This window comes from Hyla sarda, unplaced genomic scaffold (genome assembly GCF_029499605.1).
Source record: "Hyla sarda isolate aHylSar1 unplaced genomic scaffold, aHylSar1.hap1 scaffold_714, whole genome shotgun sequence".
NCBI lineage: Eukaryota > Metazoa > Chordata > Amphibia > Anura > Hylidae > Hyla > Hyla sarda.
The window spans coordinates 50,164-77,500 of NW_026610734.1; the positions used below are offsets into that span (position 1 = coordinate 50,164).

The following is a 27,337-nucleotide window of genomic DNA, read 5'->3' on the forward strand; positions in this document are numbered from 1 at the left end:
CCAGGCCCTCACCATTCTCCCCCTGTCCCCTATATACTCCTGCCCCAGGGCCTCACCATTCTCCCCCTGTCCCCTATATACTCCTACCTCAGTCCCTCACCATTCTCCCCCTGTCCCCTATATACTCCTACCTCAGGCCCTCACCATTCTCCCCCTGTCCCCTATATACTCCTACCTCAGGCCCTCACCATTCTCCCCCTGTCCCCTATATACTCCTACCTCAGGCCCTCACCATTCTCCCCCTGTCCCCTATATACTCCTACCTCAGGCCCTCACCATTCTCCCCCTGTCCCCTATATACTCCTGCCCCAGGCCCTCACCATTCTCCCCCTGTCCCCTATATACTCCTACCTCAGGCCCTCACCATTCTCCCCCTGTCCCCTATATACTCCTACCTCAGGCCCTCACCATTCTCCCCCTGTCCACTATATACTCCTACCTCAGGCCCTCACCATTCTCCCCCTGTCCCCTATATACTCCTACCTCAGGCCCTCACCATTCTCCCCCTGTCCCCTATATACTCCTACCTCAGGCCCTCACCATTCTCCTCCTGTCCTCTATATACTCCTGCCCCAGGCCCTCACCATTCTCCCCACTGTCCACTATATACTCCTGCCTCAGGCCCTCACCATTCTCCCCCCGTCCACTATATACTCCTGCCTCAGGGCCTCACCATTCTCCCCCCGTCCCCTATATACTCCTGCCTCAGGGCCTCACCATTCTCCCCCCGTCCACTATATACTCCTACCTCAGGCCCTCACCATTCTCCCCCTGTCCACTATATACTCCTACCTCAGGCCCTCACCATTCTCCCCCTGTCCCCTATATACTCCTACCTCAGGCCCTCACCATTCTCCCCCTGTCCACTATATACTCCTACCTCAGACCCTCACCATTCTCCCCCTGTCCCCTATATACTCCTGCCCCAGGCCCTCACCATTCTCCCCCTGTCCACTATATACTCCTACCTCAGGCCCTCACCATTCTCCCCCTGTCCCCTATATACTCCTGCCTCAGGCCCTCACCATTCTCCCCCTGTCCACTATATACTCCTGCCACAGGCCCTCACCATTCTCCCCCTGTCCCCTATATACTCCTGCCTCAGGCCCTCACCATTCTCCCCCTGTCCACTATATACTCCTGCCCCAGGCCCTCACCATTCTCCCCCTGTCCACTATATACTCCTACCTCAGGCCCTCACCATTCTCCCCCTGTCCCCTATATACTCCTGCCCCAGGCCCTCACCATTCTCCCCCTGTCCACTATATACTCCTACCTCAGGCCCTCACCATTCTCCCCCTGTCCCCTATATACTCCTGCCCCAGGCCCTCACCATTCTCCCCCTGTCCACTATATACTCCTACCCCAGGCCCTCACCATTCTCCCCCTGTCCCCTATATACTCCTGCCCCAGGCCCTCACCATTCTCCCCCTGTCCCCTATATACTCCTACCTCAGGGCCTCACCATTCTCCCCCTGTCCCCTATATACTCCTGCCCCAGGCCCTCACCATTCTCCCCCTGTCCCCTATATACTCCTATCTCAGGCCCTCACCATTCTCCCCCTGTCCCCTATATACTCCTACCTCAGGCCCTCACCATTCTCCCCCTGTCCCCTATATACTCCTACCCCAGGGCCTCACCATTCTCCCCCTGTCCACTATATACTCCTGCCTCAGGCCCTCACCATTCTCCCCCTGTCCCCTATATACTCCCACCCCAGGCCCTCACCATTCTCCCCCTGTCCCCTATATACTCCTACCCCAGGCCCTCACCATTCTCCCCCTGTCCCCTATATACTCCTGCCCCAGGCCCTCACCATTCTCCCCCTGTCCCCTATATACTCCTGCCCCAGGGCCTCACCATTCTCCCCCTGTCCCCTATATACTCCTACCTCAGTCCCTCACCATTCTCCCCCTGTCCCCTATATACTCCTACCTCAGGCCCTCACCATTCTCCCCCTGTCCCCTATATACTCCTGCCCCAGGCCCTCACCATTCTCCCCCTGTCCACTATATACTCCTACCTCAGGCCCTCACCATTCTCCCCCTGTCCCCTATATACTCCTGCCCCAGGCCCTCACCATTCTCCCCCTGTCCACTATATACTCCTACCCCAGGCCCTCACCATTCTCCCCCTGTCCCCTATATACTCCTGCCCCAGGCCCTCACCATTCTCCCCCTGTCCCCTATATACTCCTACCTCAGGGCCTCACCATTCTCCCCCTGTCCCCTATATACTCCTGCCCCAGGCCCTCACCATTCTCCCCCTGTCCCCTATATACTCCTATCTCAGGCCCTCACCATTCTCCCCCTGTCCCCTATATACTCCTACCTCAGGCCCTCACCATTCTCCCCCTGTCCCCTATATACTCCTACCCCAGGGCCTCACCATTCTCCCCCTGTCCACTATATACTCCTGCCTCAGGCCCTCACCATTCTCCCCCTGTCCCCTATATACTCCCACCCCAGGCCCTCACCATTCTCCCCCTGTCCCCTATATACTCCTACCCCAGGCCCTCACCATTCTCCCCCTGTCCCCTATATACTCCTGCCCCAGGCCCTCACCATTCTCCCCCTGTCCCCTATATACTCCTGCCCCAGGGCCTCACCATTCTCCCCCTGTCCCCTATATACTCCTACCTCAGTCCCTCACCATTCTCCCCCTGTCCCCTATATACTCCTACCTCAGGCCCTCACCATTCTCCCCCTGTCCCCTATATACTCCTACCTCAGGCCCTCACCATTCTCCCCCTGTCCCCTATATACTCCTGCCCCAGGCCCTCACCATTCTCCCCCTGTCCCCTATATACTCCTACCTCAGGCCCTCACCATTCTCCCCCTGTCCCCTATATACTCCTACCTCAGGCCCTCACCATTCTCCCCCTGTCCACTATATACTCCTACCTCAGGCCCTCACCATTCTCCCCCTGTCCCCTATATACTCCTACCTCAGGCCCTCACCATTCTCCCCCTGTCCCCTATATACTCCTACCTCAGGCCCTCACCATTCTCCCCCTGTCCCCTATATACTCCTGCCCCAGGGCCTCACCATTCTCCCCCTGTCCACTATATACTCCTACCTCAGGCCCTCACCATTCTCCTCCTGTCCCCTATATACTCCCGCCTCAGGCCCTCACCATTCTCCCCCTGTCCACTATATACTCCCGCCTCAGGCCCTCACCATTCTCCCCCTGTCCCCTATATACTCCCGCCCCAGGCCCTCACCATTCTCCCCCTGTCCCCTATATACTCCTACCTCAGGCCCTCACCATTCTCCCCCTGTCCCCTATATACTCCTGCCCCAGGCCCTCACCATTCTCCCCCTGTCCACTATATACTCCTACCTCAGGCCCTCACCATTCTCCTCCTGTCCCCTATATACTCCTACCTCAGGCCCTCACCATTCTCCTCCTGTCCCCTATATACTCCTACCTCAGGCCCTCACCATTCTCCCCCTGTCCCCTATATACTCCTACCTCAGGCCCTCACCATTCTCCTCCTGTCCCCTATATACTCCTACCTCAGGCCCTCACCATTCTCCCCCTGTCCCCTATATACTCCTACCTCAGGCCCTCACCATTCTCCCCCTGTCCCCTATATACTCCTACCTCAGGCCCTCACCATTCTCCCCCTGTCCCCTATATACTCCTACCTCAGGCCCTCACCATTCTCCCCCTGTCCACTATATACTCCTGCCACAGGGCCTCACCATTCTCCCCCTGTCCCCTATATACTCCTACCTCAGGCCCTCACCATTCTCCTCCTGTCCCCTATATACTCCTACCTCAGGCCCTCACCATTCTCCTCCTGTCCACTATATACTCCTGCCCCAGGCCCTCACCATTCTCCCCCTGTCCCCTATATACTCCTACCCCAGGCCCTCACCATTCTCCCCCTGTCCACTATATACTCCTACCTCAGGCCCTCACCATTCTCCCCCTGTCCACTATATACTCCTGCCCCAGGCCCTCACCATTCTCCCCCTGTCCCCTATATACTCCTACCCCAGGCCCTCACCATTCTCCCCCTGTCCACTATATACTCCTACCCCAGGCCCTCACCATTCTCCCCCTGTCCCCTATATACTCCTACCTCAGGCCCTCACCATTCTCCCCCTGTCCCCTATATACTCCTACCTCAGGCCCTCACCATTCTCCCCCTGTCCACTATATACTCCTACCTCAGGCCCTCACCATTCTCCCCCTGTCCACTATATACTCCTACCTCAGGCCCTCACCATTCTCCCCCTGTCCCCTATATACTCCTACCTCAGGCCCTCACCATTCTCCCCCTGTCCACTATATACTCCTACCCCAGGCCCTCACCATTCTCCTCCTGTCCCCTATATACTCCTACCTCAGGCCCTCACCATTCTCCCCCTGTCCACTATATACTCCTACCTCAGGCCCTCACCATTCTCCCCCTGTCCACTATATACTCCTGCCCCAGGCCCTCACCATTCTCCCCCTGTCCCCTATATACTCCTACCCCAGGCCCTCACCATTCTCCCCCTGTCCCCTATATACTCCTACCTCAGGCCCTCACCATTCTCCCCCTGTCCCCTATATACTCCTGCCCCAGGGCCTCACCATTCTCCCCCTGTCCACTATATACTCCTACCTCAGGCCCTCACCATTCTCCCCCTGTCCCCTATATACTCCTGCCCCAGGCCCTCACCATTCTCCCCCTGTCCCCTATATACTCCTACCTCAGGCCCTCACCATTCTCCCCCTGTCCACTATATACTCCTGCCCCAAGCCCTCACCATTCTCCCCCTGTCCCCTATATACTCCTACCTCAGGCCCTCACCATTCTCCCCCTGTCCCCTATATACTCCTGCCCCAAGCCCTCACCATTCTCCCCCTGTCCCCTATATACTCCTACCTCAGGCCCTCACCATTCTCCCCCTGTCCCCTATATACTCCTGCCCCAAGCCCTCACCATTCTCCCCCTGTCCCCTATATACTCCTACCTCAGGCCCTCACCATTCTCCCCCTGTCCCCTATATACTCCTGCCTCAGGCCCTCACCATTCTCCCCCTGTCCACTATATACTCCTACCTCAGGCCCTCACCATTCTCCCCCTGTCCCCTATATACTCCTACCTCAGGCCCTCACCATTCTCCCCCTGTCCACTATATACTCCTACCTCAGGCCCTCACCATTCTCCCCCTGTCCACTATATACTCCTGCCCCAGGCCCTCACCATTCTCCCCCTGTCCCCTATATACTCCTGCCCCAGGGCCTCACCATTCTCCTCCTGTCCCCTATATACTCCTACCTCAGGCCCTCACCATTCTCCCCCTGTCCACTATATACTCCTACCTCAGGCCCTCACCATTCTCCCCCTGTCCACTATATACTCCTGCCCCAGGCCCTCACCATTCTCCCCCTGTCCCCTATATACTCCTGCCCCAGGGCCTCACCATTCTCCTCCTGTCCCCTATATACTCCTGCCCCAGGGCCTCACTGTTTTCTTACTGTCTACCCTCTGCCCTGGACCCTGCACAGCTCATAACAATCCCACAGAATGGTAAATATAGTATTTAAACTTTACCTCATCCCCTCAGAGGCCAGTCTGTCTAGGTTGGGGGTATGTGATCTCTCTGCAGCCATATTTGCGCCCAGATCCCCCCACCCTATGTCATCTGCTAAAATAATAATAAAGTTTGGCTTCTTGTAGTTGCTCTGTTGATGGCAGAAATCGTGTCCTGTGAACCAGACAAATCCAACACAAACAGAAGCCAGGAGGAGAGCGAAGGTGCGAGCCATGGTGGAGGCGGGATCATGGACCATGTGACCATCACATCCCCCAGCTGTATATATATATGGTGTCCTCCTCCCTCGGTTCTACCTCCCCCCCCCCCCCCCTTACCTCCTACTCCTCAGGCTCTGGAACGACTATCCCTCCCCACCGGACGGTCCCTGCAGCACAGATGGCCCGGATCAGCGCACCCTAACGTCCCGCCGAGCGGAGGATGATGAAGGCCGCAGTCGATGGCTGCCCAGGCTTGCTGGGAGTTGTAGTTTTGAAACATCTGGAGGTCCGCAGGTTGAAGACCACTGTTAAATCAGACATTGACAAGCGGTGATGATGAAGGGGGGGAGGCTGATGACATGTGGTGATGATGAAGGGGGGGGGGCTGATGACAGGGTAATGATGAAGGGGGGGATGATGACAGGCGGTGATGATGAAGGGGGTGTGGGATGATGACAAGCGATGATGATGAAGGGGGGGTGGGATGATGACAGGCGGTGATGATGAAGGGGGGTGGGATGATGACAGGCGGTGATGATGAAGGGGTGTGTGGGATGATGACAGGCAGTGATGATGAAGGTGGGATGATGACAGGCGGTGATGATGAAGGGGGGGGGGATGATGACAGGCGGTGATGATGAAGGGGGGTGTGGGATGATGACAGGCGGTGATGATGAAGGGGGTGTGGGATGATGACAGGCGGTGATGATGAAGGGGGGTGTGGGATGACAGGCAGTGATGATGAAGGTGGGATGATGACAGGGTAATGATGAAGGGGGGGGGATGATGACAGGCGGTGATGATGAAGGGGTGTGTGGGATGATGACAGGCGGTGATGATGAAGGGGGTGTGGGATGATGACAGGCGGTGATGATGAAGGGGGGTGTGGGATGACAGGCAGTGATGATGAAGGTGGGATGATGACAGGGTAATGATGAAGGGGGGGGGATGATGACAGGCGGTGATGATGAAGGGGTGTGTGGGATGATGACAGGCAGTGATGATGAAGGTGGGATGATGACAGGGTAATGATGAAGGGGGGGGATGATGACAGGCGGTGATGATGAAGGGGGGGGATGATGACAGGCGGTGATGATGAAGGGGGGTGTGGGATGATGACAGGCGGTGATGATGAAGGGGGTGTGGGATGATGACAGGCGGTGATGATGAAGGGGTGTGTGGGATGATGACAGGCAGTGATGATGAAGGTGGGATGATGACAGGGTAATGATGAAGGGGGGGATGATGACAGGCGGTGATGATGAAGGGGGTGTGGGATGATGACAGGCGGTGATGATGAAGGGGTGTGTGGGATGATGACAGGCAGTGATGATGAAGGTGGGATGATGACAGGGTAATGATGAAGGGGGGGATGATGACAGGCGGTGATGATGAAGGGGGGTGTGGGATGATGACAGGCGGTGATGATGAAGGGGGGATGATGGCAGGCGGTGATGATGAAGGGGGATGAAGACAGGGTGATGATGATGAAGGGGGGGGCTGATGACATGTGGTGATGTTGAAGGGGGGCTGATGACAAGTGGTGATGATGAAGGGGGGGGGTGGGATGATGACAAGGGGATGATGACAGGAGGGATAATGAAGGGGGGTGTGGGATGATGACAGGCGGTGATGATGAAGGGGGGATGATGACAGGGTAATGATGAAGGGGGGATGATGACAGGTGGTGATGATGAAGGGGGGATGAAGACAGGGTGATGATGATGATGAGGGTGTTAATGACAGGGGTCTGGATGATGACGGGGGGGGATGATGTATTTCCCACCCTAGGCTTATAGTCGAGTCAATAACTTTTCCTGGGTTTTTGGGGTGAAATTAGGGGCCTTGGCTTATATTCGGGTTGGCTTATACTCGAGTATATACGGTAACCAGATTTGGTCGTTAAGACTGACTGTTGTGCAGGAGTAGCTCTTTTTTGTTTCAGGTTTCCAGCAACAGTTCAAGATATGTGGCTGACAAGATTGTGCCAAGAAAAGTTCTTCTAATTGCAACCAAACTCGTAAGTCATGTGCCCGGCTTCGGCTGAGAGACTCCTTGTGATAGGAGATCCTAACTGATCTGAACGCAACAGATAAACTCCTAAAGTAATATATTTTGGTTCAGTAAAAATGATCAAGGAGATACTGAGTTGTCGTGGTCCTAATGTTATGGTCCTACAATGTGTTGTTAATGTTAATGAGAAGTAAAAATGTATAAGGTTATTGTACACTAAAAGTAAAAGGGGGTAATTTATCATTGTATATAGAGCTTTTTTTTTTTTTGCTAATTTTTTTTATGTAAGAATTTGCGCAAGTTTTTTGCAGTCTTTTTTTTTAAGCAAAATCTGATAGAATTCTTCCTAGCCATGTCTATGGTTAAGTTTACCATAGAGCACTTTCTACTGTAGAATCAAATTTATTAACTGCGTGTTATGCGCAAATTCCCTTTTGTTGCGCAAATATACAGCACCTTGGAGGACATGTACCAAAGTGTTCTAAAGCATCTGAGAATTATATTAACTAATTTTGGGACCGTTAGGACTACTACTCCCATCCTGGACAGACTCTGCCCATGATGGGAGTTATAGTCCAGGGGCTGAGGGGCAGATCCCACCCGGTCATTCTCCAGAGACCCGCTGCGATCTGCATTTATTAACTGTAAAAGCCGGCAGCACATACGGCTACACTGCGCTGGCCGCCGGCTCCTGTATACTGTATCACATTTCATAATCCCCGCCCAGGAGATGGGAGCTCTGATTGGTGAAAAGCTATTCACCAATCAGAGCTCCCATCTCCTGGCGGCAGCGATTATGAATTATGAGAGATGTATACAGAAGCCAGCGGGCAGCGCAGTGTAGCCACATGTGCCGGCTTGTTAACTTATAAATGCGGATTGCAGCAGGTCTCTGGAGAATGACCTGCTGCGATCTGCACCTCAGCCCCTGGACTATAACTCCCATCATGAACAGAGTCTGTCCATGATGGGAGTAAGCAGTCCTAAAAGTGCCGCAGCTGGGGGATGTGCAGGTGCCATCCCTCAGCGCTGTGGTACTACAACTACTCCCATCATGGGACAGACTCTGTCCCATGATGGGAGTAGTAGTCCAGGGGCAGATCACATGTGCCGCCGGCTTTTACAGTTAATAAATGCAGATGGCAGCGGGTCTCTGGAGAATGACCTCGTGCGATCTGTCCCTCAGCCCCTGGACTATAACTCCCATCATGGAGGGAGTCTGTCCATGATGGGAGTAGTAGCCCTAAAAGTCACACAGCCGGGGCATGTGCAAATGCCATCCCTTAGCGCTGCGGTACTACAACTACTCCCATCATGGGACAGACTCTGTTCCATGATGGGAGTAGTAGTCCAAGGCAGAGGGACAGATTGAGCTACACTGTCCAAGCCTGACTCTGTTCTCATTATGCGTTTTGCATAATGGGAACAGAGTCTTTCTGGCATTGTGTTCCCAAACATGGAGACTCCAGCTGTTGCTTATCTACAGCCCCCCATGATGGGAGTTGTAGTTTAGCAACAATTGGAGGCACTGTTTAGGAATATGCTGCATTATGTGTGCTCTCCCCAGGGGAGAGCGCAAAAAATGTACTAACCCATATTTCTTGTTTTTCATTTCTTCTCATTTCAGATACCTGAATGCAGAGGACTACGTCAGATTCGGTGGACTGCGACAATGACCAGCGTTTTTTTTAATTTCAATAAAATGGTTAACGAGGGCTGTGGGGAAGTGTTTTTTTTCAATGTGTTGTGTTTTCTATAATTGAATTTTCAGTCTTAGTAGTGGAAGCCATCTTGTAGACGAAATCCATTACTATGCCAGGGCTTAGAGTTAGCCCCAAGATCAGCTAACGCTAACCTCTAATTACCCCGGTACCCACCACCACAGGGGTACCGGGAAGAGCTGGTACCAACAGGCCCAGAGCATCAAAAATGGCACTCCTTGGCCTGGGCGGTAACAGGCTGGCGTTATTTAAGCTGGGGAGGGCCAGTAACAATGGTCGCCCACCCTGGTAACGTCAGGCTGTTGCTGCTTTGTTGGTATCTTGCTGATACTGAAAACAGGGGGAACCCTATGCGTTTTTTTTTTTTTTTTAAATAAAAAAAATAATTTAAAAAAAAAGTGTGTGGTCCACCCATTTTTTCATTATCAGCCAGATACCAACCAAGCAGCAACAGCCTGACATTACCAGGGTGGGTGAAGACCATTGTTACTGGCCCTCCTCTGCCTAAATAACGCCAGCCTGTTAGCGCCTAGGCCCAGGGGTGCCATTTTTGACGTCTGGGCCTGTTGGTGCCGACTCTTCCCGACACCCCTGTGGCGGTGGGTACCGGGGAGCAATAATTGGGGGTTAGCGCTAACTGATTTTTGGGATAACTGGCTTAGTACTGGATTCTGTCTACAAGACAGCTTCCACTACTAAGCCTGAAAATTCAATTATAAAAAAACACAACACAATGCAAAAAATGATTTAAAAAAAAAAAAAAAAACAACACTCCCCCACAGCCCTCGTTAACCCTTTAATTGACCTTAAAAAAAAAAAACACTGTTCATTATCGCAATACGCCGTATCTGACATAGTCCTCCGCATTCATGTATCTAAAATGAGAAGAAAACAATAAAAACTACAGCCATTTCTGGGATTTCTACATTATCAAAAAGCTGTTGTGAAATTTTTTATGTAAACTGGACTCTCACCCCTTCCAAAATATCATGTAAAGCAGACAGTATACGTGGACACGCCCACCTTTTAAAAAACTGACGTGAACAGTGTAAACCCGAGGCACAAAGCTCTTTGAAATGTGGTCGATACTTTTTTGCGCCAAAATGTATATTTTTTTTAATGCAAAATTCTTTGAGAATCTCCCCCTCTGTGTACTTTATAAAGATTAACGATTTTACTATTGTGCAGAGTTTTGTTTGGCGCACACTGCTGCTCCGGTACTTCTAGCTATGTGAGCAGTGTACAACGGGAAAACGCCCCAGCTTTGTGAAGTGCGCGGTAGAGCGAGAGGCACAAAATTTATCAAAGGACGTGCACAACTTTAGTAAATCTTGAGCAAGAGTGTAAATTAGACAAGCAGTGTAAAAGGGTAGATCTGTGTCTACAATAGACACCTAATGAGAAATCTCCCCCAATGCGTAAAGTCATTCAGATATCTGGTTACCTACTTACAGGGGTTGGTCCTGATATGTTCAGGAGAAGCACGTCACCCCTCCACCAGCATTTTGTACATGTAAAGTAGTATGTGTAGTACACTACAGTACACATTAGTTTTGTACACAATTAATGTCCACATAGTCCAGGATACACAAGTCAAGTATACCTCAGTCACATAAACCAGTACTCATCACTCACATTTCACAGGCTACTCAAAGTAACATGTCAAATGTATCTAATGTCATGTATTATTCTGTTCATGCACAGGATACTTTCCTGGCCAGTAAGTATTCCTGAAACTAAACTCATGCACGTGTTCACTAGAAGGTAATATGAATGTCAGTGTTATTTGTATCAAATGTCTAGCATAAAAATGTCTAGCATAAACTAAAAATAGTGTTCTGGGGAGATGTGTTTTATGCCAAGGGACCCCAGTAGCCAAGGCATTGGGCAGAGAGCCTCCGGCAACCTAATCCTCAACTATAAGTCATAAATCTAGTCACGTATACAATGTCTAATATATAGTCTAGTCGTGTACAGTATATCACATACATAGTGTATTATATGCATAGTCAAAAATGTCAAGTTGTGTATAGTCCAGTTATAACAAGCCTAGTCAAGTCAGTAAGTGCATAGTCAAAGGTCCTTACAAGTAAAGTAGATGTATATATGTATCAATCCTGTTCAACTACAAAACCGAGCGTGTATGGACTATTATACAAAGACTCTAATGTTATTTGTTATTTCCCCAGGCTGAAATGGACGTTTGTGCATAAAATGCCTCAGGACTACATCTGGCCACGCGGCCACTTCATTCCTCAAGACTGACAGAACCTTACGTCCAGGACGATTTATGTTAAGCAAGGGGGTTTTTGATGTCCCAGTACAGGTACATGATCCTGTACTACCTGTATGCCCTGTCAGGTTGAGTCCCTTAGTGACCTGGGGGCTCCCCTGCAGGTTCTCCCCCTGTTATTGGTTTTATATGGGGTGTGTATATCACGTTCATGTATAGACAGGATCCCTATGTCTGGATAGTATACAAGATGTGTGGAGGTCTCAAGAACCTGTGTATAAATTTGTCACATGTTATGCAGTCACATGATCTGTTGTCACATGTTCTCCCAGAGCACCAGCTTAACCTATGACCCACAGCTTGATCAATGGCCTTTAGTCCAGCCCCCCTACTATATAAAGGGGCGGCCATTTGCAATTTTCTCTCTTAGACCCTAACATCTGATCTGAGAACAAGTATTTCTGAGGCAGCAACCACCAGAGATCTCAGGACAGGTGATCAGCATCTGGAAGGCCACAAAAGCTACAAGTCTCTCCAGTAAGTCTCAAGTCTATGTCTGCTGTCACCGAAACTAGTCAAGTCTAATTACAAGTCAAGTTAATTACAAGTATATTGGTCCAGCAAGCTGTGAGGTCCTTCTGGGTCCTGGCCCCCTCTCTGGGAATTCTGGCCTTAGCTGTGAAGATAATGCCATCTGTCTTCTACTCAGTAAAGAGCCTCCATTTGAACATAACTGGTTGTGGACTCTTTATTCACTATTAGCCCGTGGAATAATGGAGAATCCGGGCATGTAGTGTTCCGGAACCCAAAAACCACACTGGCATCACGAACACATAGGGGTTAATACCAATCAACCACCAGGGTTAATAACAGATCCAACAGATCCCACCACTCACACCCGTGGTCCCACCATTCACCCAGTGGTCACCACAGTCCCTTCTTGCTCCCTGTCATGCCCCCTTGACTTTGCACCCCCTCCCCCTTTTTGTGCCATATCTTTACAGGAGATGGAAGGTTAGAGGCTAAGACCATATGACAATGCTGTGTTCTGCTCACACAGCTGGGTGTTACAGTGTAGATAACCTACGGCTATGTTCAGCTCACACAGATCTCTCTCATATCCTGGACATTACTGTAGCAGATCCTCAGCTCTGTGAGACCAGGTCAGGGCAGGTTTCAGTGGCAATAAGTGAAGATCCTGGAAATGGCGAAATCCACTGGGTTGGACTTAGTGCCAGATGGCACAGGTGACATCCGTCCTGCTGGTGACATATGGAAACGTACCCTGTGATGTAAGTGGGGTGTGAGCCCCCAACATCTAAAAAACCCCATTCCTGGGGGCTGCACTACTGGCAGGGACAGAGTGGCTGATTAATTCTTTGGTGGAGGGTGCGCCTTACTTTCTGCTCTTGTCCAGGTATTGTGGGATGTACCTGTGCCTATGGTTGTGACCCCCACTGTATCTAGACATGAGGGATCTGCTGCTGCTTCCACAAGACATGAATCTCAGCACTCGCCTCATAAAAAGGACCAGAACACAATATTGTGCACCCAAAAAGGTTTATTTCAAAGGCAAATGTCCCTAGATTGTGCGGGATCCGCATTTAAACTAATACAAAAGACTCCTGAGACCAGTGGGGGTGGGGGGGGCATTGCTCAGCCTTAGTCACACATTGTTCATCCCACCCCCCCCCCCCCCGACAGCAGCTTTGACTACAATAAATTAATATTTGGTTTGCATGGAGCAGCAGCCGTCAGCATTGACTTTAGTGATAACCGCTTTGCCCATTGGTGCGGAGAGTGTCGGCCATGCTGTGTGGCAGCGGACAGAGATAATATGTTCCCTGCATGCAGACATTGATACCCCGACCCCCTCTTCAGTCCCTATTACCACTATTCAAATTCTGGTTTTGCTTTCCCTTACACGTGACTGGATCCGGTGGGCCGGGACCAGAGGGGGTTAAAGGGTTATTGCACTGTTTGCTACACTGTCCCATTCAGGCTTTGGCAGCTCTTGTTTAGTCCCTCGCCTTTGCCCATGTCCATTTCAAGAAAATCATCTGGCATTTCCTGCATTCCCTGACATAGAACAGGTGGCTTTCTCCAGCAGAGTCCTGTCCTGCATGGCCTCACCAAGGCCAGAAAAAGGGCCCCTAGGGCCATTCCGACAGCACAGGAATAGAATGCTGAGCCGTAGTTCTGAGTCCAGTCCACCAGCACTCCTGTAAGGAAGGAAGAGACCGCCATTAGCGAGGGGCCACAAACATAAGCAGCAGAGATTTCAGCCATGTACCCCCCCCCCCCCCCAATTCCATAACATCCTGGACTCAAGCGGTCATGGTAACCACAGAGGGACAGACTTGGCAGACAGCTCTGTCAAAGTTGTCTAAAGGAAACATTGGATCAGACCTTGAAGCCTATCCCCGTGCAGGACAACAAACCGTACAAGACAAACTGGACCTGTAGGACCAAATCACCTGTACTGAACTAGAACGCTTAAGTCTAAGCATAGGTAGCAGCAGAGGACATAGGGTGCGGCAAGTATCTGTGCCACCTTAAGCCTCCGTGGCCTATGAACGCACACATGGTCCTTCTCTGTGCAGATAGCGTGCTATGTAGGACGTTTGGCCTCTCACAATGACCAGCAAGGCGCAAACTATTACATAAGGAGCAATTCACTGTAGGAACTGCAGTTCTCAGGCTCAGTATTGCCCCTGGTGGACAGACTTTATGATCAGATGTTTAGGACTAGCCCAGTTTATATGGCCTGTTTATATTCTTAGGGTATGATGGATATGGGAGAAAAGGTACGGCTTATTTTTGGACTGGTCCCCATGGGACACCAGGCGATGCAGCTTGCACAGTTCTACAACCTACAATCCAATTCTAAGAGAGCTAGAAAACCTTCTCCTTACCTGCCAGCGGTGGTCCGGCCAGCCCGGCAATGCTCTGAATGAACACATAGACTCCCACACCAGAGGACAACTTCTCAATTCCAACAATATCTTCTTCAGCCACCAAAGGAATGTGAGTACCAGTCACTGTGCCCAACATGCAGCCAAAGAAGACGCTACATACCATGAGCCCCCAGAAGGTGCAAGCAAAGGGGAAAGCTGTTAAGGCGATGCACAGGAGCACCACAAAGATCAGCTCGATGTAGATCTTGCGGATGGGTTTCTTATTGAGCAGCCAGCCAGCACCAATCCTTCCAAAGACTTCAGTGATAGCCATAGCAGACAGCATGTAGGCTGACCGGTCCTTGTCTAGGCCTAGGCTCAGGCTGAGGGGTATTATATACAGCGATGGAGCAAAGAACCCTAATGTCGCAAAGAGACCAAATAGTGCATAACATATAAAACTAGAATTTCTTAATACTGAAAAGTCTAGAAGTGGAGGCGTCTTGTCAGAGTCCACCTCCTCAACTGTCTTTTGTCTATCGGTTGCCTCTTCGGTTTTGTGGTCAGGTTTCACATTGGTTGGTAGGTTTTTTGGTGAGGTAGATACTTCTACTCCTGAGTCAATGGAGTCTAGTGATGAGAGTGTCTGCTCATTCTCCAGCATGTAGGTACTCTCAGAGTTTTCAGGCCTTGGAAGTTCTTTGGTTTCTTCTTGGGCTTTAATGTGAATTGGCCGCAGTAATGCACCACAGGCCACAATGTTTAGCTGAAGAGCCCCGACTGTCAGCAGACAATACCGCCATCCGACCTGCTCATTTAATGCTGTGATGGCTGAAAATGGCAGAAAGGTTTGGGTTAGTCAGGAGATATGAGTCTATTAATGACTAATAAGGGCTGTATATGGTTATGCTCCACATTAGTCTACACACCTAAGTGTGTCATGATGAAGGGTCCAGGGACGTACAAACCTGCACAACCACCCAAAAAAATCCAACTGTGCCCCCATATCCTCAGAAGCAACCGCAAACAGTTCCCCTGTAGTCATAGGACTACCCCCCCCCCAAGCCGTGTCCACATCTCCTGTCCCTGGAGGAGAATGCAGCACTGACACCCCCAAAATAATCGGAAACACCAAGTCACCAGATCTGACTTCTTGCCATGGGATCCAGGTTTATTCAGCAGAAATATATACATATAGTATTACACATCTACCCACCTGACCAAGACAAGATATGGGTCATATTCTTACCTGGTGCAAAGGCAAACACGGCAAAACATTCTCCAGTGGAAGCTATGGCGGTGACCAGAGAGCGGCGCTTGTCAAAGTACTGGGACAGAATAGTGACTGTGGGAAGGAAGCTCAGACAATATCCAAGACCTGAAACACAGAAACTCCATTACTGAAGTGATTAAGACTCCAAATACATTTATTATGCTTCATGGGATTTTCAGCCCTTACCCGACACCACTCCAATGCTGATATACATCTCCACAACATTGCGTGCAAACGAAGCCATTATCATTCCTAAGCTGATGAGGAAGCCTCCGAGCATGACTACTGGGCGATGTCCAAAGCGGTTGCTGAGAATTGTTGATATGGGAGCTGAGTAAGAGAGAATTGAAGAACTGTATGAGTGAGAAGGGTACTCAAAAGGTGTCGGTGTGAAGAAAAGGTCCAAATGTACATAAATTCCTTTAGATCCCACATAAGCCTCTACCAAATAAAGAAGGAAGCAGCGTGTACTCACCATCTTGGGGCATCACAATTCCACGTGTCCCCATTGTAACTAGAGTTAGTAGGTTTAGAAATACAATATCCTTAGATTTTAGGTTTGTCTCAGGGATAGGCCATACAAATCTACCTTTATTCCGGAGAAAGGGGCATTAAAGTGGCACTCCGGTGGAAATTTTTTTTTTTATCAACTGGTGCCAGAAAGTTAAAACAGATTTGTAAATTTTATGTCAGACAGGAGGCTCGTATCAATTGCAATATCTTTCTTTATTTAGCCCAATAGCAGAAAGAAATGCACTGTAAATTCAACATTAGAAGAAAAAATGATGCAGGTCACCTAGCAACTGACCGCATCCCCTTCCAACAATTCCACCAATCACGTCCGAACTTGCTCCATAATACCTGACTCTGGCTCCACCTCCTCCTCTTTCTTTCTGCTCAATAGCTTGTGGATAGACAGATAAGTTCCTGCTCCTTATCATATGGTTTGTTCTAATGTTCGGGGAATCTAACACCTTATTCCCCTCTCCCTTTGCTTTGTACTTATTGGGCAGCTGTTTAACTGCCCTGTTACTGTTGTTCTCCCATCTAAGCAGTGGGACCAGTTTTCCCCCGTTTTGTATGGGGGTCGGTGTAGGTACTGTATACGCCGACTCTCCTTATTCCTTTTTCCCTTATAGTGTGGCACCCTTTTTTGTTGTGTTTTTTCCTTTGTCCGGCGTTTCCCCAGCGTTTTTTGTTCCCCCTTCCCCTTCCCTCAATAAGCCACTCACCTGTGGTCTTCTCAGGCTGGCCCGTCAGCCTCTCGTTTTCTGGGCCCGCCTTCTTCCCGGAGCGCGTCTGCGTCCATTGGTCATGCAGATTGCTCGCGGCGCCGAGTGCGAGACTACGGGTGGGACGTAGCCACGCCCCCCCGCAGTGTTCGCGTCCCCTGCTTTTTTCGCTGTCTTCTCACTGCGCCTTTTTCCCATCTGGTGTCGGGGATTCCCCAGCCCTTTTAGCGAGAAGGGCAGCGAACCCGGGAGTTCTATTGTGGTTATATTCAGATATATCTAGTATATGTCGTTTCCTTTCATCTTACTGTACCCTGCTGTTTACTGTCCATACCCTCTCCTGACAGAGTATTACTTGGCTGGGAGGGTTTACATTTACTATTCCTATATTATTGTTTGTCCTATATCTGGATTTTAAGCATAGATACTTATTTGCTTTATTCTGTTTTCATTACAGCTCGCAGATTTGTGGTTTTTTTTTCACGGTTCTGCGTGATCACTTTTTTTCAACATTCATTATGTCTGAGAATAAAGTAGAATTGACCATGGGGGATGGCCCCAGTCAGCTGCATGATGCGGAGTCAGCAGCTTGTGAATAGGTCCGTTCAATCAGCCTTGGCCTCTGTAATGGCATCCATGAACAAGACCATTTCAAAATCAGTCTCCATGGCTGTGCATAATTCCAGACAGGAGGTGTCGGTGGTCCCGACCGCTTTACCGGAGGCTCCGTTAACAATGGATAGATCCGATCGGAAAAGGAACAATTGTTCAGATGTCTTGACCTCTCATGTCAATAATCAGAATACAGGAGATAATGTAAACATGCTTACTTGCTCTGCTCCAGAGAGCGGTAACCCGAAATCGGGTAAAAGATCCTCCGCCCGGGAGGAAGAGGATAATTGCCTGGTTTCTCGATCCGCTAAGCGGAATAAACCGGAATCCTTTATTGATGAATCGGACTTAGACTCCGATATGGATTCGGAGGTTTCTGACCTTCCCACTTTCAGCAGCAGAGGAGGAGGAGGAAGTTTCACGCCCTGGTATGTCTAGTACGGCTGAGGTTTCCCCGACTGCCATTTTGGACTCCCAGGGAGTTCCATTTTTTGACCCGAAGGCGATTAAGCATCCGCGGTCAGGCGAGTGGACTCCTATTCCACAAGTCGCCAATTTTATTGCTGCATGGCTGCGGAAGCCGCTAGACAGGGGCAACAGAAACAAACTTAGGGCAGAATGCCCGCGCCCGGTCATTGCCAACAAGGTTGCTGTAACGCCGGAGTTGGACCCGATCCTTATTAAATATATGTAGAGATAGAAAAAACGGGTGGGCACTGCTAGAGAACCACTATGCAGGTGCAGCAATCAATATATACGGGTGTCAGGCTGGTATATGGTGCTGGACAATCATAGAGACAGTCTTTCATATATAGTAGAACGAAGATAGAAAAATGTCCGCACTCACCAAGCCGTATAAAAATAATTCGCTTTATTGGATTCTTCAGATATCCATGAAAAAGCATAAGACAAAAACGCCCGAGTGCAGGGAGGGGGAGCAGCTCCGAAAAGGGAGACTAGGAGCGGCTGTCAGGAACAACAGCACCGTTTCGCGTTATTCACGCATCTTCCGGTTCCTGGTTCTCTGGAATACCTCACAGGTATATATTGGAGAGGGGGAGGGGAATAGTGCACCCGTCACCAATATACTAAAATCCTATAAAAGTGAAAATAGTCTACTTAAGGTAAAAACAGAGATGACAGCATTATATCTTGTGTATAAAAAATACCTATAGTTTAAAGATGTTAATTGATTTTATAAAAACGAACTTCAGTCGTTTCGGTCCTTTAAACCCATTGGCCCTAGAGCTTTTAATTTTATTATCCACCTGGCTTCACTTTGAATGAGTTTTAGGTGTCTATCTATACCCTGCGGTTGTATAGGAATGTGTTCTATGCCCGCAAATTTCATACATTCTGATTTACCTGCATGTGCTTCTTCTATGTGTGTAATTAAACGTGTTGCTCCTATTTTGGATTTAAGGGAATAAATATGTTCCCTGAATCTTGTATTTAGGTTTCTTTTAGTCTGACCTATGTAGTAGTGTCCACAAGGACACGTTATACAGTAGACTATAAATTGTGATTTGCAAGAAATGAACTGATTAACATTAAAGGGGTAGTCCAGTGGTGAAAAACTTATCCCCTATCCTAAGGATAGGGGATAAGTTTGAGATCGCGGGGGGTCCGACCGCTGGGGCCCCCCGCGATCTCTCTGTACGGGGCCCCGGCTCTCCGCCGAGATAGCGGGTGTCGACCCCCGCACGAAGCGGCGGCCGACACGCCCCCTCAATACATCTCAATGGCAGAGCCGGAGATTGCCGAAGGCAGCGCTTCGGCTCTGCCATAGAGTTGTATCGAGGGGGCGTGTCGGCCGCCGCTTCGTGCGGAGGTCGACACGCCCCCTTCCCGCGAGCTGTTGGGGCTCCGTACAGGAGATTGCGGGGGGCCCCAGGGGTCGGACCCCCCGCGATCTGCAACTTATCCCCTATCCTTAAGATAGGGGATAAGTTGTAAACCACTGAGTCACCACTGGACTACTCCTTTAATAGTGTGCCCTCCTAGCTGAAAAGATTCCTTTTTTAACATAAATGTACAAAATTTGCAATGTCCACATGGAAAGTTTCCATTAGGTGCTTGTTTATTTAGCCAATTTGACTTGTTTGTAGTTTCCTTTGCATTTTTTTTGATTGCATCTGATATTGTGCACTATTCCCCTCCCCTCTCCAATATATACCTGTTAGGTATTCCAGAGAACCAGGAACCGGAAGATGCAGGAATAACGCGAAACGGTGCTGTTGTTCCTGACAGCCGCTCCTAGTCTCCCTGTTCGGAGCTGCTCCCCCTCCCTGCACTCGGGTGTTTTTGTCTTATGCTTTTTCATGGATATCTGAAGAATCCAATAAAGCGAATCATTTGATACGGCTTGGTGAGTGCGGACATTTTTCTATCTTCGTTCAACTACTTATTAAATATATGATCAAATCGGGGAAGAACCCAAAAAAGGGTATTGATAGGTCCATTAAATCGGTCCAAGACAAGTTATTGGATCTGTTGGGACCATTAACTAAAATATTGAATATGGCTGAACAGGCTGTCGCCTCAGGCGGACCCATAGACGCGGAAGTGCTCAGAGGTTGGGCTCTGCGGGCCACTTGCATCCTGGGTAATGCCAATTCGGCCATGTCGGCGGAACAACGCCGATCAATCGTTATGCGGTTGGACCCGCAGTTATCCCATTTGGCCACAGAGGAGCCAGGCCCGTCTGCCGAGGGGCTGTTGTTCGGGAAGTCCCTGATCAAGAATATTAACAAATTCGTTGGCCTTTTCTCCAGCCTTGATAAGGCTCAGATCTCGCTGAGGAAGAATATGGCCAGTAAGGTTTTCAACAAGGCTGGAAGGGGTAGGGGTCGCCCTTCCAGCCGAGGATCATATTTTCGACCCTACAATAGAGGACATCTACAATATGCCCAGGACCGTCAACAACCCCAAGTGGTCACTGCACCGGCTGCCTCTACACCATTCTTCCCGTCCAGAGGTCGGCCCTGGAGGGCCAGGGGCTCACGTGGTTTTTCCAGAGGAAGGAATACAGGTGGGTCACATAGTGAGGACTAGGCGGGACATACCTGTGGTGGGCAGGTTGAAATTTTTTACCCACGCCTGGTCCCGGATTACGGTGGACCCATGGGTCCTTCAGGTGGTGTCGGGTTATGCGATAGAGTTCATATCCCCTCCTATTCAGAAGTGATGTCCAAGGGACATCCAATTCTCGACGACAGACAAAGATCTGGTTCGGGCAGAAATAGAAGATCTTTATGCCAAGAACGCCATTTGTCCGGTGAGCATGGAGAAGCCAGGTTTTCTCAGCAATGTTTTCCTTGTGAAAAAGAAAGATGGTGGTCACAGACCAGTCATAAATCTGAGAGAGTTAAACGAGTATGTGTTGTACCACCACTTCAAGATGGAGGGCATTCATCTTCTCAAGAGACTTGTTACTCCCGGGCTGGCGGATTGGCTGGCGAAGATCGATTTAAAAGACGCGTACCTCACGGTACCGATTCACCTTTCTTCCCGTCAGTTTCTACAATTCCTCTGGGAAGGTCAGAAGTGGGAGTTTTCGTGCCTCCCATTCGGGCTCTCATCCGCCCCGTGGTGTTTTACCAAACTCCTGAAGCCGGTTATGGCCAACCTAAGGAGTCGGGGTGTCCGACTGATCGTGTATCTCGACGATATACTGATCGTGGCTCGATCGCAAAGACAGGCCCTGCTTCATGTGAGTTGGACCACATCTCTTCTCACGGAACTAGGTTTCCTCATCAACGGAAAGAAATCCGTGTTGACTCCAGCACCGGACATGGAATTTCTGGGGTTTGTAGTGAATACACAACTGGCGAAGCTGAGTTTGCCATGCAAGAAATTGGCGTTGTTGCGCAAGGAAATAAGATGTCTATTGCGCAAACGGATAGTGTCCCTCCGGGCAATTGCTCGGATAGTGGGATTGCTGGCGGCCTCAGTGAGGGCAATTTTTCCAGCGCCTTTGCAGTACAAAGCACTTCAGAGATTGAAGAACGAGCACTTGTCAAAGGGCTTGACATATACGCCCTTTCCACTGTCAAGCGAGGCACGGGACAAATTGGTGTGGTGGCTCAAACATGTTCAGGAATGGAACGGAAGGACAATCTTCAATTCCAAACCGGACATGATCATGGAATCTGACGCCAGTCTAAGCGGCTGGGGAGCCCGATGCGGGTTGTCCGCCACGGGGGGCAAGTGGTCGTCCATGGAGTCACAGTTACACATCAACTGTCTGGAGTTGCTCGCGAGTATGTTTGCTCTCAAGAGTTTTGTGCCCCACAGGACGGACTGTTGTGTGCTGCTACGCATGGACAACATCACAGCGGTGCAATATGTCAACCGTCTGAGTAGCACAAGGTCTCGCATGCTGGCAGACATTGCAAAAGACCTTTGGTTCTTCTGCCTGGAGAGGAACATAGTACTTCAGGCGGAATATCTGCCGGGAGTTTCCAATTCCGTTGCGGATTGGAATTCCAGACATCTGGTGGATGGCAGCGACTGGACTTTACATCCGGTAGTTTTTCAGGCCATACAGGTCTGTTTGCGTCTCGACTCGATCACCAGTTTCCCGACTTCTTCAGTTGGAGGCCGGATCCGGAAGCGATAGCAACGGATGCGTTCCTGCCAGTTTGGCCTCAGGGGATGTTGTACGTGTTCCCCCCGTTCGCCATGATTCCCAGGGTATTGTGGCAGACTGAGGCGCAGAAGTCGACATTGGTACTGATCACCCCGTGGTGGCCGACTCAGACATGGTTTCCCCAGGTATTGGGGATGACCATTGATTGTCCGAGGATATGTCCATTGTTTCCATCGATCCTTCAGGGTCCTACAGGAGAGTTACATCCGTTAGTGGTGTCAGGACAATTAACTTTAGTGGCGTGACGGATATCGGGACATCAGAGCCTGATAGAAGCCTTTCACAGTCAGCTATAGACCTCATCCACGAGGCGTGGGCTCCAGGTACCCGATCGGCTTACCGATCAGCCTGGGGACTATGGGTTCATTGGTGCTCACAACGGCAGATGGATCCCATTCATGCCCCTGTAGCTGGTGTGTTAAATTTTTTATCAGCAGCCTTTGACGAAGGTAAGGCGTATAGGACTATTAATGTATATAGATCCGCTATTTCTGCCCAACATTGTCCAGTTGAGGGTAGGGCAATTGGTCAACATCTGCTGATTTGCCACCTTTTGAAAGGCATAAGATTCAAACGACCACCGGTTCCCCGGTATCTGGTCACATGGGATGTTTCTTTAGTACTACGTATGTTTTCTTCTTGGGAAGCTAATGATGCGTTGTCCCTTAAGATGTTGTCTTACAAACTTACCATGCTCGTGTTTGGTGTCCAAACGCGTTTCGGACGTAAGAGCGTTGGATATTTTTAGGAGACGGTTTACTCCTCAGGTAGTTCAGTTCTCCGTTGCTAGAAGTACAAAGACTAATCCGTGTACGGTATTTTACCCGGTGTTTCCATCTCACCCTTTGTTGTGCGTAGTCCAGTGTTTGAAGGCTTATGAACTCAATACGGAGGGATTGCGCTCTAAACAATTTTCCCAATTGCTTAAATCATTTTGTTCACCCAATCTACTTGTCTCGTCTCCGATGTTAGCATGTTGGGTGAAACAGTCCATGGCCTTGGCTGGGGTGGATGTTTCTGTTTTCCATGCACATTTCTCCAGGTAAGCTATGGCTATTAAAGTGGCGCAGACTGGAGGATCGCTTTCCGGTATTCTGAAGGCGGCGGTTTGGTCGTCAGAAGATACGTTTAGGACTTTTTATTTCAGACCGGAAAGTCATGTTTTGATGTCAGTGTTATGATCTGTATACTGTTAGTTATATTTGCTTTGAACTTGCAATTGATACAAGCCTCCTGTCTGACATTAAATTTTGGATTTTCCTAGTATTATGACGGAAAATATAGATTTTATAAAGACAGGAGGCGAGTATCATCCCTCCCTTATTCCCATCCCTGTTATGGAGTTATTTTCTCTCTCTTTAAGTTACTGAAGATTCTCTATGGAGAGGTTGTGGTGGTTGGCCTGATCGTTTTCCTGAAGTTGACGACTTCCGTGTTCGTGGAAGATGTTCTTCGAGTCCAGTTGGAGTTCTCGTGTCAAGTCGAGCGGTCGAAGTGGTTCCTGTACTGGGGATTCTTGTTTGTGCAGGTCTGTCCCGGAGGATTCTGGCAGCAAGAGGAGGAGGTGGAGCCAGAGTCAGGTATTATGGAGCAAGTTCGGACGTGATTGGTGGAATTGTTGGAAGGGGATGCGGTCAGTTGCTAGGTGACCTGCATCATTTTTTCTTCTAATGTTGAATTTACAGTGCATTTCTTTCTGCTATTGGGCTAAATAAAGAAAGATATTCCAATTGATACTCGCCTCCTGTCTTTATAAAATCTATATTTTCCGTCATAATACTAGGAAAATCCTACATTATTTCTATTAAAAAATCTTAAATCCTTCCAGTACTTATTAGCTGCTGAATAGTAGAGGAATTTTTTTTCTTTTTGGAGCACAGAGCTCTCTGCTGACATCACGACCACGGTGCTCTCTGATGACACCTCTGTCCATTTTAAGAACTGTCCAGAGTAGGAGAAAATCCACCTAGCAAACATATGCTGCTCTGGACAGTTCTTAAAATGGACAGAGATTTCCGTAGAGAGCACTGTTTCCCAAAAAGAAAATAATCCTTCCAGTACTTATTAGCTGCTGAATACTACATAGGAAATTAAGATTTCTTAATAGAAGTAATTTACAAATTTGTTTGACTTTCTGGGAGAAAAAATAAATAATAAAAAAATGTTTTAAAGGTTTACACCAGAGTACCCCTTTAAGAGAGGAGCAGATAAGACTCGTCACTCCCAAGCTCCTGGTCTTATCAACATGGACCACTGCCATTGGGACACGCAATGTATTCAGAAGCTCCAGGAAAGGGTTGTTCAGTCCATGCTACTCCCTATTGTGAGTCCAGATTGTCCTAGTCTGTGACCTGACTACCAACTGGAGGAACTTAGAGCTCCCCTCCCTTTGATTTTGGATACCCATATTTCTCAAGAGGAACCCAAGCCATAATCTTTAAGATGCAGGGGGTACCCCAACTTCCCTTCACTGGAGGAAGAGATTCAGTTTGCTGCCCTAGGCCTGTATCTAGATCCCCGGCCACAGAAGAGACTGTGCCCTCCGACCAGACACCTCCCCAATCCCAGATGGAAGCCACAAATATCCTGTAAGTTTCCTCCTAAAGATCCACAAACTAAAGATAGTGTCCACTAAGGACCAGACTGTCAAGAGAAACCTACAGCTGTCTACAGAGGAGAGACCTCCTGGGTGAGGACTTGCCTGTGAATGTGAGGACAAAGACACAGATGGAGAGGATCCATGATATCCGACTGTTGCTCTCCTCAAAGTAGATCATCAAATCCTTAAAAAAGACCCCAAAAGACTTCAGGACTCCATAGGTAAACACTTCCACAAAGAAAAAGGCCACAGCCACAGCCCAGCCCCATCCTCCGTCAGGCACTCTGGTATAGACGATGGCCCCCGAGCATCTCGCCATGTCCCTCATCTTCAGCTGCCTGAGGTCAGGGAACAGCAAAATAGAGAGTGTGAGGGCCCTGATCAAAGGAGGAGACATCAGTGTAGTGAGCGGTAGAGGAGGAGACATCAGTGTAGTGATTGGTAGAGGAGGAGACATCAGTGTAGTGAGCGGTAGAGGAGGAGACATCAGTGTAGTGATTGGTAGAGGAGGAGACATCAGTGTAGTGAGCGGTAGAGGAGGAGACACCAGTGTAGTGAGCGGTAGAGGAGGAGACACCAGTGTAGTGAGCGGTAGAGGAGGAGACACCAGTGTAGTGAGCGGTAGAGGAGGAGACACCAGTGTAGTGAGCGGTAGAGGAGGAGACACCAGTGTAGTGAGCGGTAGAGGAGGAGACACCAGTGTAGTGAGCGGTAGAGGAGGAGACACCAGTGTAGTGAGCGGTAGAGGAGGAGACACCAGTGTAGTGAGCGGTAGAGGAGGAGACACCAGTGTAGTGAGCGGTAGAGGAGGAGACACCAGTGTAGTGAGCGGTAGAGGAGGAGACATCAGTGTAGTGAGTACAGGAGGAGACACCAGTGTAGTGAGAGGTAGAGGAGGAGACACCAGTGTAGTGAGCGGTAGAGGAGGAGACACCAGTGTAGTGAGCGGTAGAGGAGGAGACATCAGTGTAGTGAGCGGTAGAGGAAGAGACATCAGTGTAGTGAGAGGTAGAGGAGGAGACACCAGTGTAGTGAGCGGTAGAGGAGGAGACACCAGTGTAGTGAGCGGTAGAGGAGGAGACATCAGTGTAGTGAGTACAGGAGGAGACACCAGTGTAGTGAGAGGTAGAGGAGGAGACACCAGTGTAGTGAGCGGTAGAGGAGGAGACACCAGTGTAGTGAGCGGTAGAGGAGGAGACATCAGTGTAGTGAGCGGTAGAGGAAGAGACATCAGTGTAGTGAGAGGTAGAGGAGGAGACATCAGTGTAGTGAGAGGTAGAGGAGGAGACATCAGTGTAGTGAGCGGTAGAGGAGGAGACATCAGTGCAGTGAGCGGTAGAGGAGGAGACATCAGTGCAGTGAGCGGTAGAGGAGGAGACATCAGTGTAGTGAGCGGTAGAGGAGGAGACATCAGTGTAGTGAGCGGTAGAGGAGGAGACATCAGTGTAGTGAGCGGTAGAGGAGGAGACATCAGTGTAGTGAGCGGTAGAGGAGGAGACATCAGTGTAGTGAGCGGTAAAGGAGGAGACATCAGTGTAGTGAGCGGTAGAGGAGGAGACATCAGTGTAGTGAGCGGTAAAGGAGGAGACATCAGTGTAGTGAGCGGTAGAGGAGGAGACATCAGTGTAGTGAGCGGTAAAGGAGGAGACACCAGTGTAGTGAGCGGTAGAGGAGGAGACACCAGTGTAGTGAGCGGTAGAGGAGGAGACAGTGTAGTGAGCGGTAGAGGAGGAGACAGTGTAGTGAGCGGTAGAGGAGGAGACATCAGTGTAGTGAGCGGTAGAGGAGGAGACAGTGTAGTGAGCGGTAGAGGAGGAGACAGTGTAGTGAGCGGTAGAGGAGGAGACATCAGTGTAGTGAGCGGTAGAGGAGGAGACATCAGTGTAGTGAGCGGTAGAGGAGGAGACATCAGTGTAGTGAGCGGTAGAGGAGGAGACATCAGTGTAGTGAGCGGTAGAGGAGGAGACAGTGTAGTGAGCGGTAGAGGAGGAGACAGTGTAGTGAGCGGTAGAGGAGGAGACATCAGTGTAGTGAGCGGTAGAGGAGGAGACATCAGTGTAGTGAGCGGTAGAGGAGGAGACATCAGTGTAGTGAGCGGTAGAGGAGGAGACATCAGTGCAGTGAGCGGTAGAGGAGGAGACATCAGTGTAGTGAGCGGTAGAGGAGGAGACAGTGTAGTGAGCGGTAGAGGAGGAGACAGTGTAGTGAGCGGTAGAGGAGGAGACAGTGTAGTGAGCGGTAGAGGAGGAGACATCAGTGTAGTGAGCGGTAGAGGAGGAGACATCAGTGTAGTGAGCGGTAGAGGAGGAGACATCAGTGTAGTGAGCGGTAGAGGAGGAGACACCAGTG

The 27,337-nt window shown here is 49.8% G+C and overlaps 2 protein-coding genes and 1 long non-coding RNA gene across 4 annotated transcripts in view; 1 reads left to right on the plus strand and 2 right to left on the minus strand.

Annotated features, from left to right (window-relative positions):
• Positions 1-5,792, minus strand: part of ARSG (arylsulfatase G) — a 44,371-nt gene extending 38,579 nt beyond the window's left edge. Inside the window, exon 1 of the mRNA XM_056554424.1 lies at positions 5,557-5,792. Coding sequence (XP_056410399.1) covers positions 5,557-5,771 — 215 coding nt within the window. The 5' untranslated portion in view covers positions 5,772-5,792. The remainder of the gene's footprint in view (positions 1-5,556) is intronic.
• An 83-nt stretch (positions 5,793-5,875) lies between these two features.
• On the plus strand, positions 5,876-12,451 carry LOC130344340 (uncharacterized). 2 transcript variants are annotated; one of them, XR_008883293.1, is made up of 3 exons: positions 5,876-6,051; positions 7,703-7,777; positions 11,196-12,451. It is a non-coding gene; the product is annotated as an uncharacterized LOC130344340 (long non-coding RNA). The 2 variants fall into 2 exon arrangements; XR_008883292.1 differs by having other exon boundaries at positions 5,876-6,043.
• An 876-nt stretch (positions 12,452-13,327) lies between these two features.
• The window catches only part of SLC16A6 (solute carrier family 16 member 6), a 94,457-nt gene continuing 80,447 nt past the window's right edge, over positions 13,328-27,337 (minus strand). Inside the window, exons 2-6 of the mRNA XM_056554423.1 lie at positions 25,091-25,326; positions 16,081-16,224; positions 15,871-15,999; positions 14,640-15,452; positions 13,328-13,946 (exon numbers count right to left, since the gene is read on the minus strand). Coding sequence (XP_056410398.1) covers positions 13,708-13,946; positions 14,640-15,452; positions 15,871-15,999; positions 16,081-16,224; positions 25,091-25,326 — 1,561 coding nt within the window. The 3' untranslated portion in view covers positions 13,328-13,707. The remainder of the gene's footprint in view (positions 13,947-14,639; positions 15,453-15,870; positions 16,000-16,080; positions 16,225-25,090; positions 25,327-27,337) is intronic.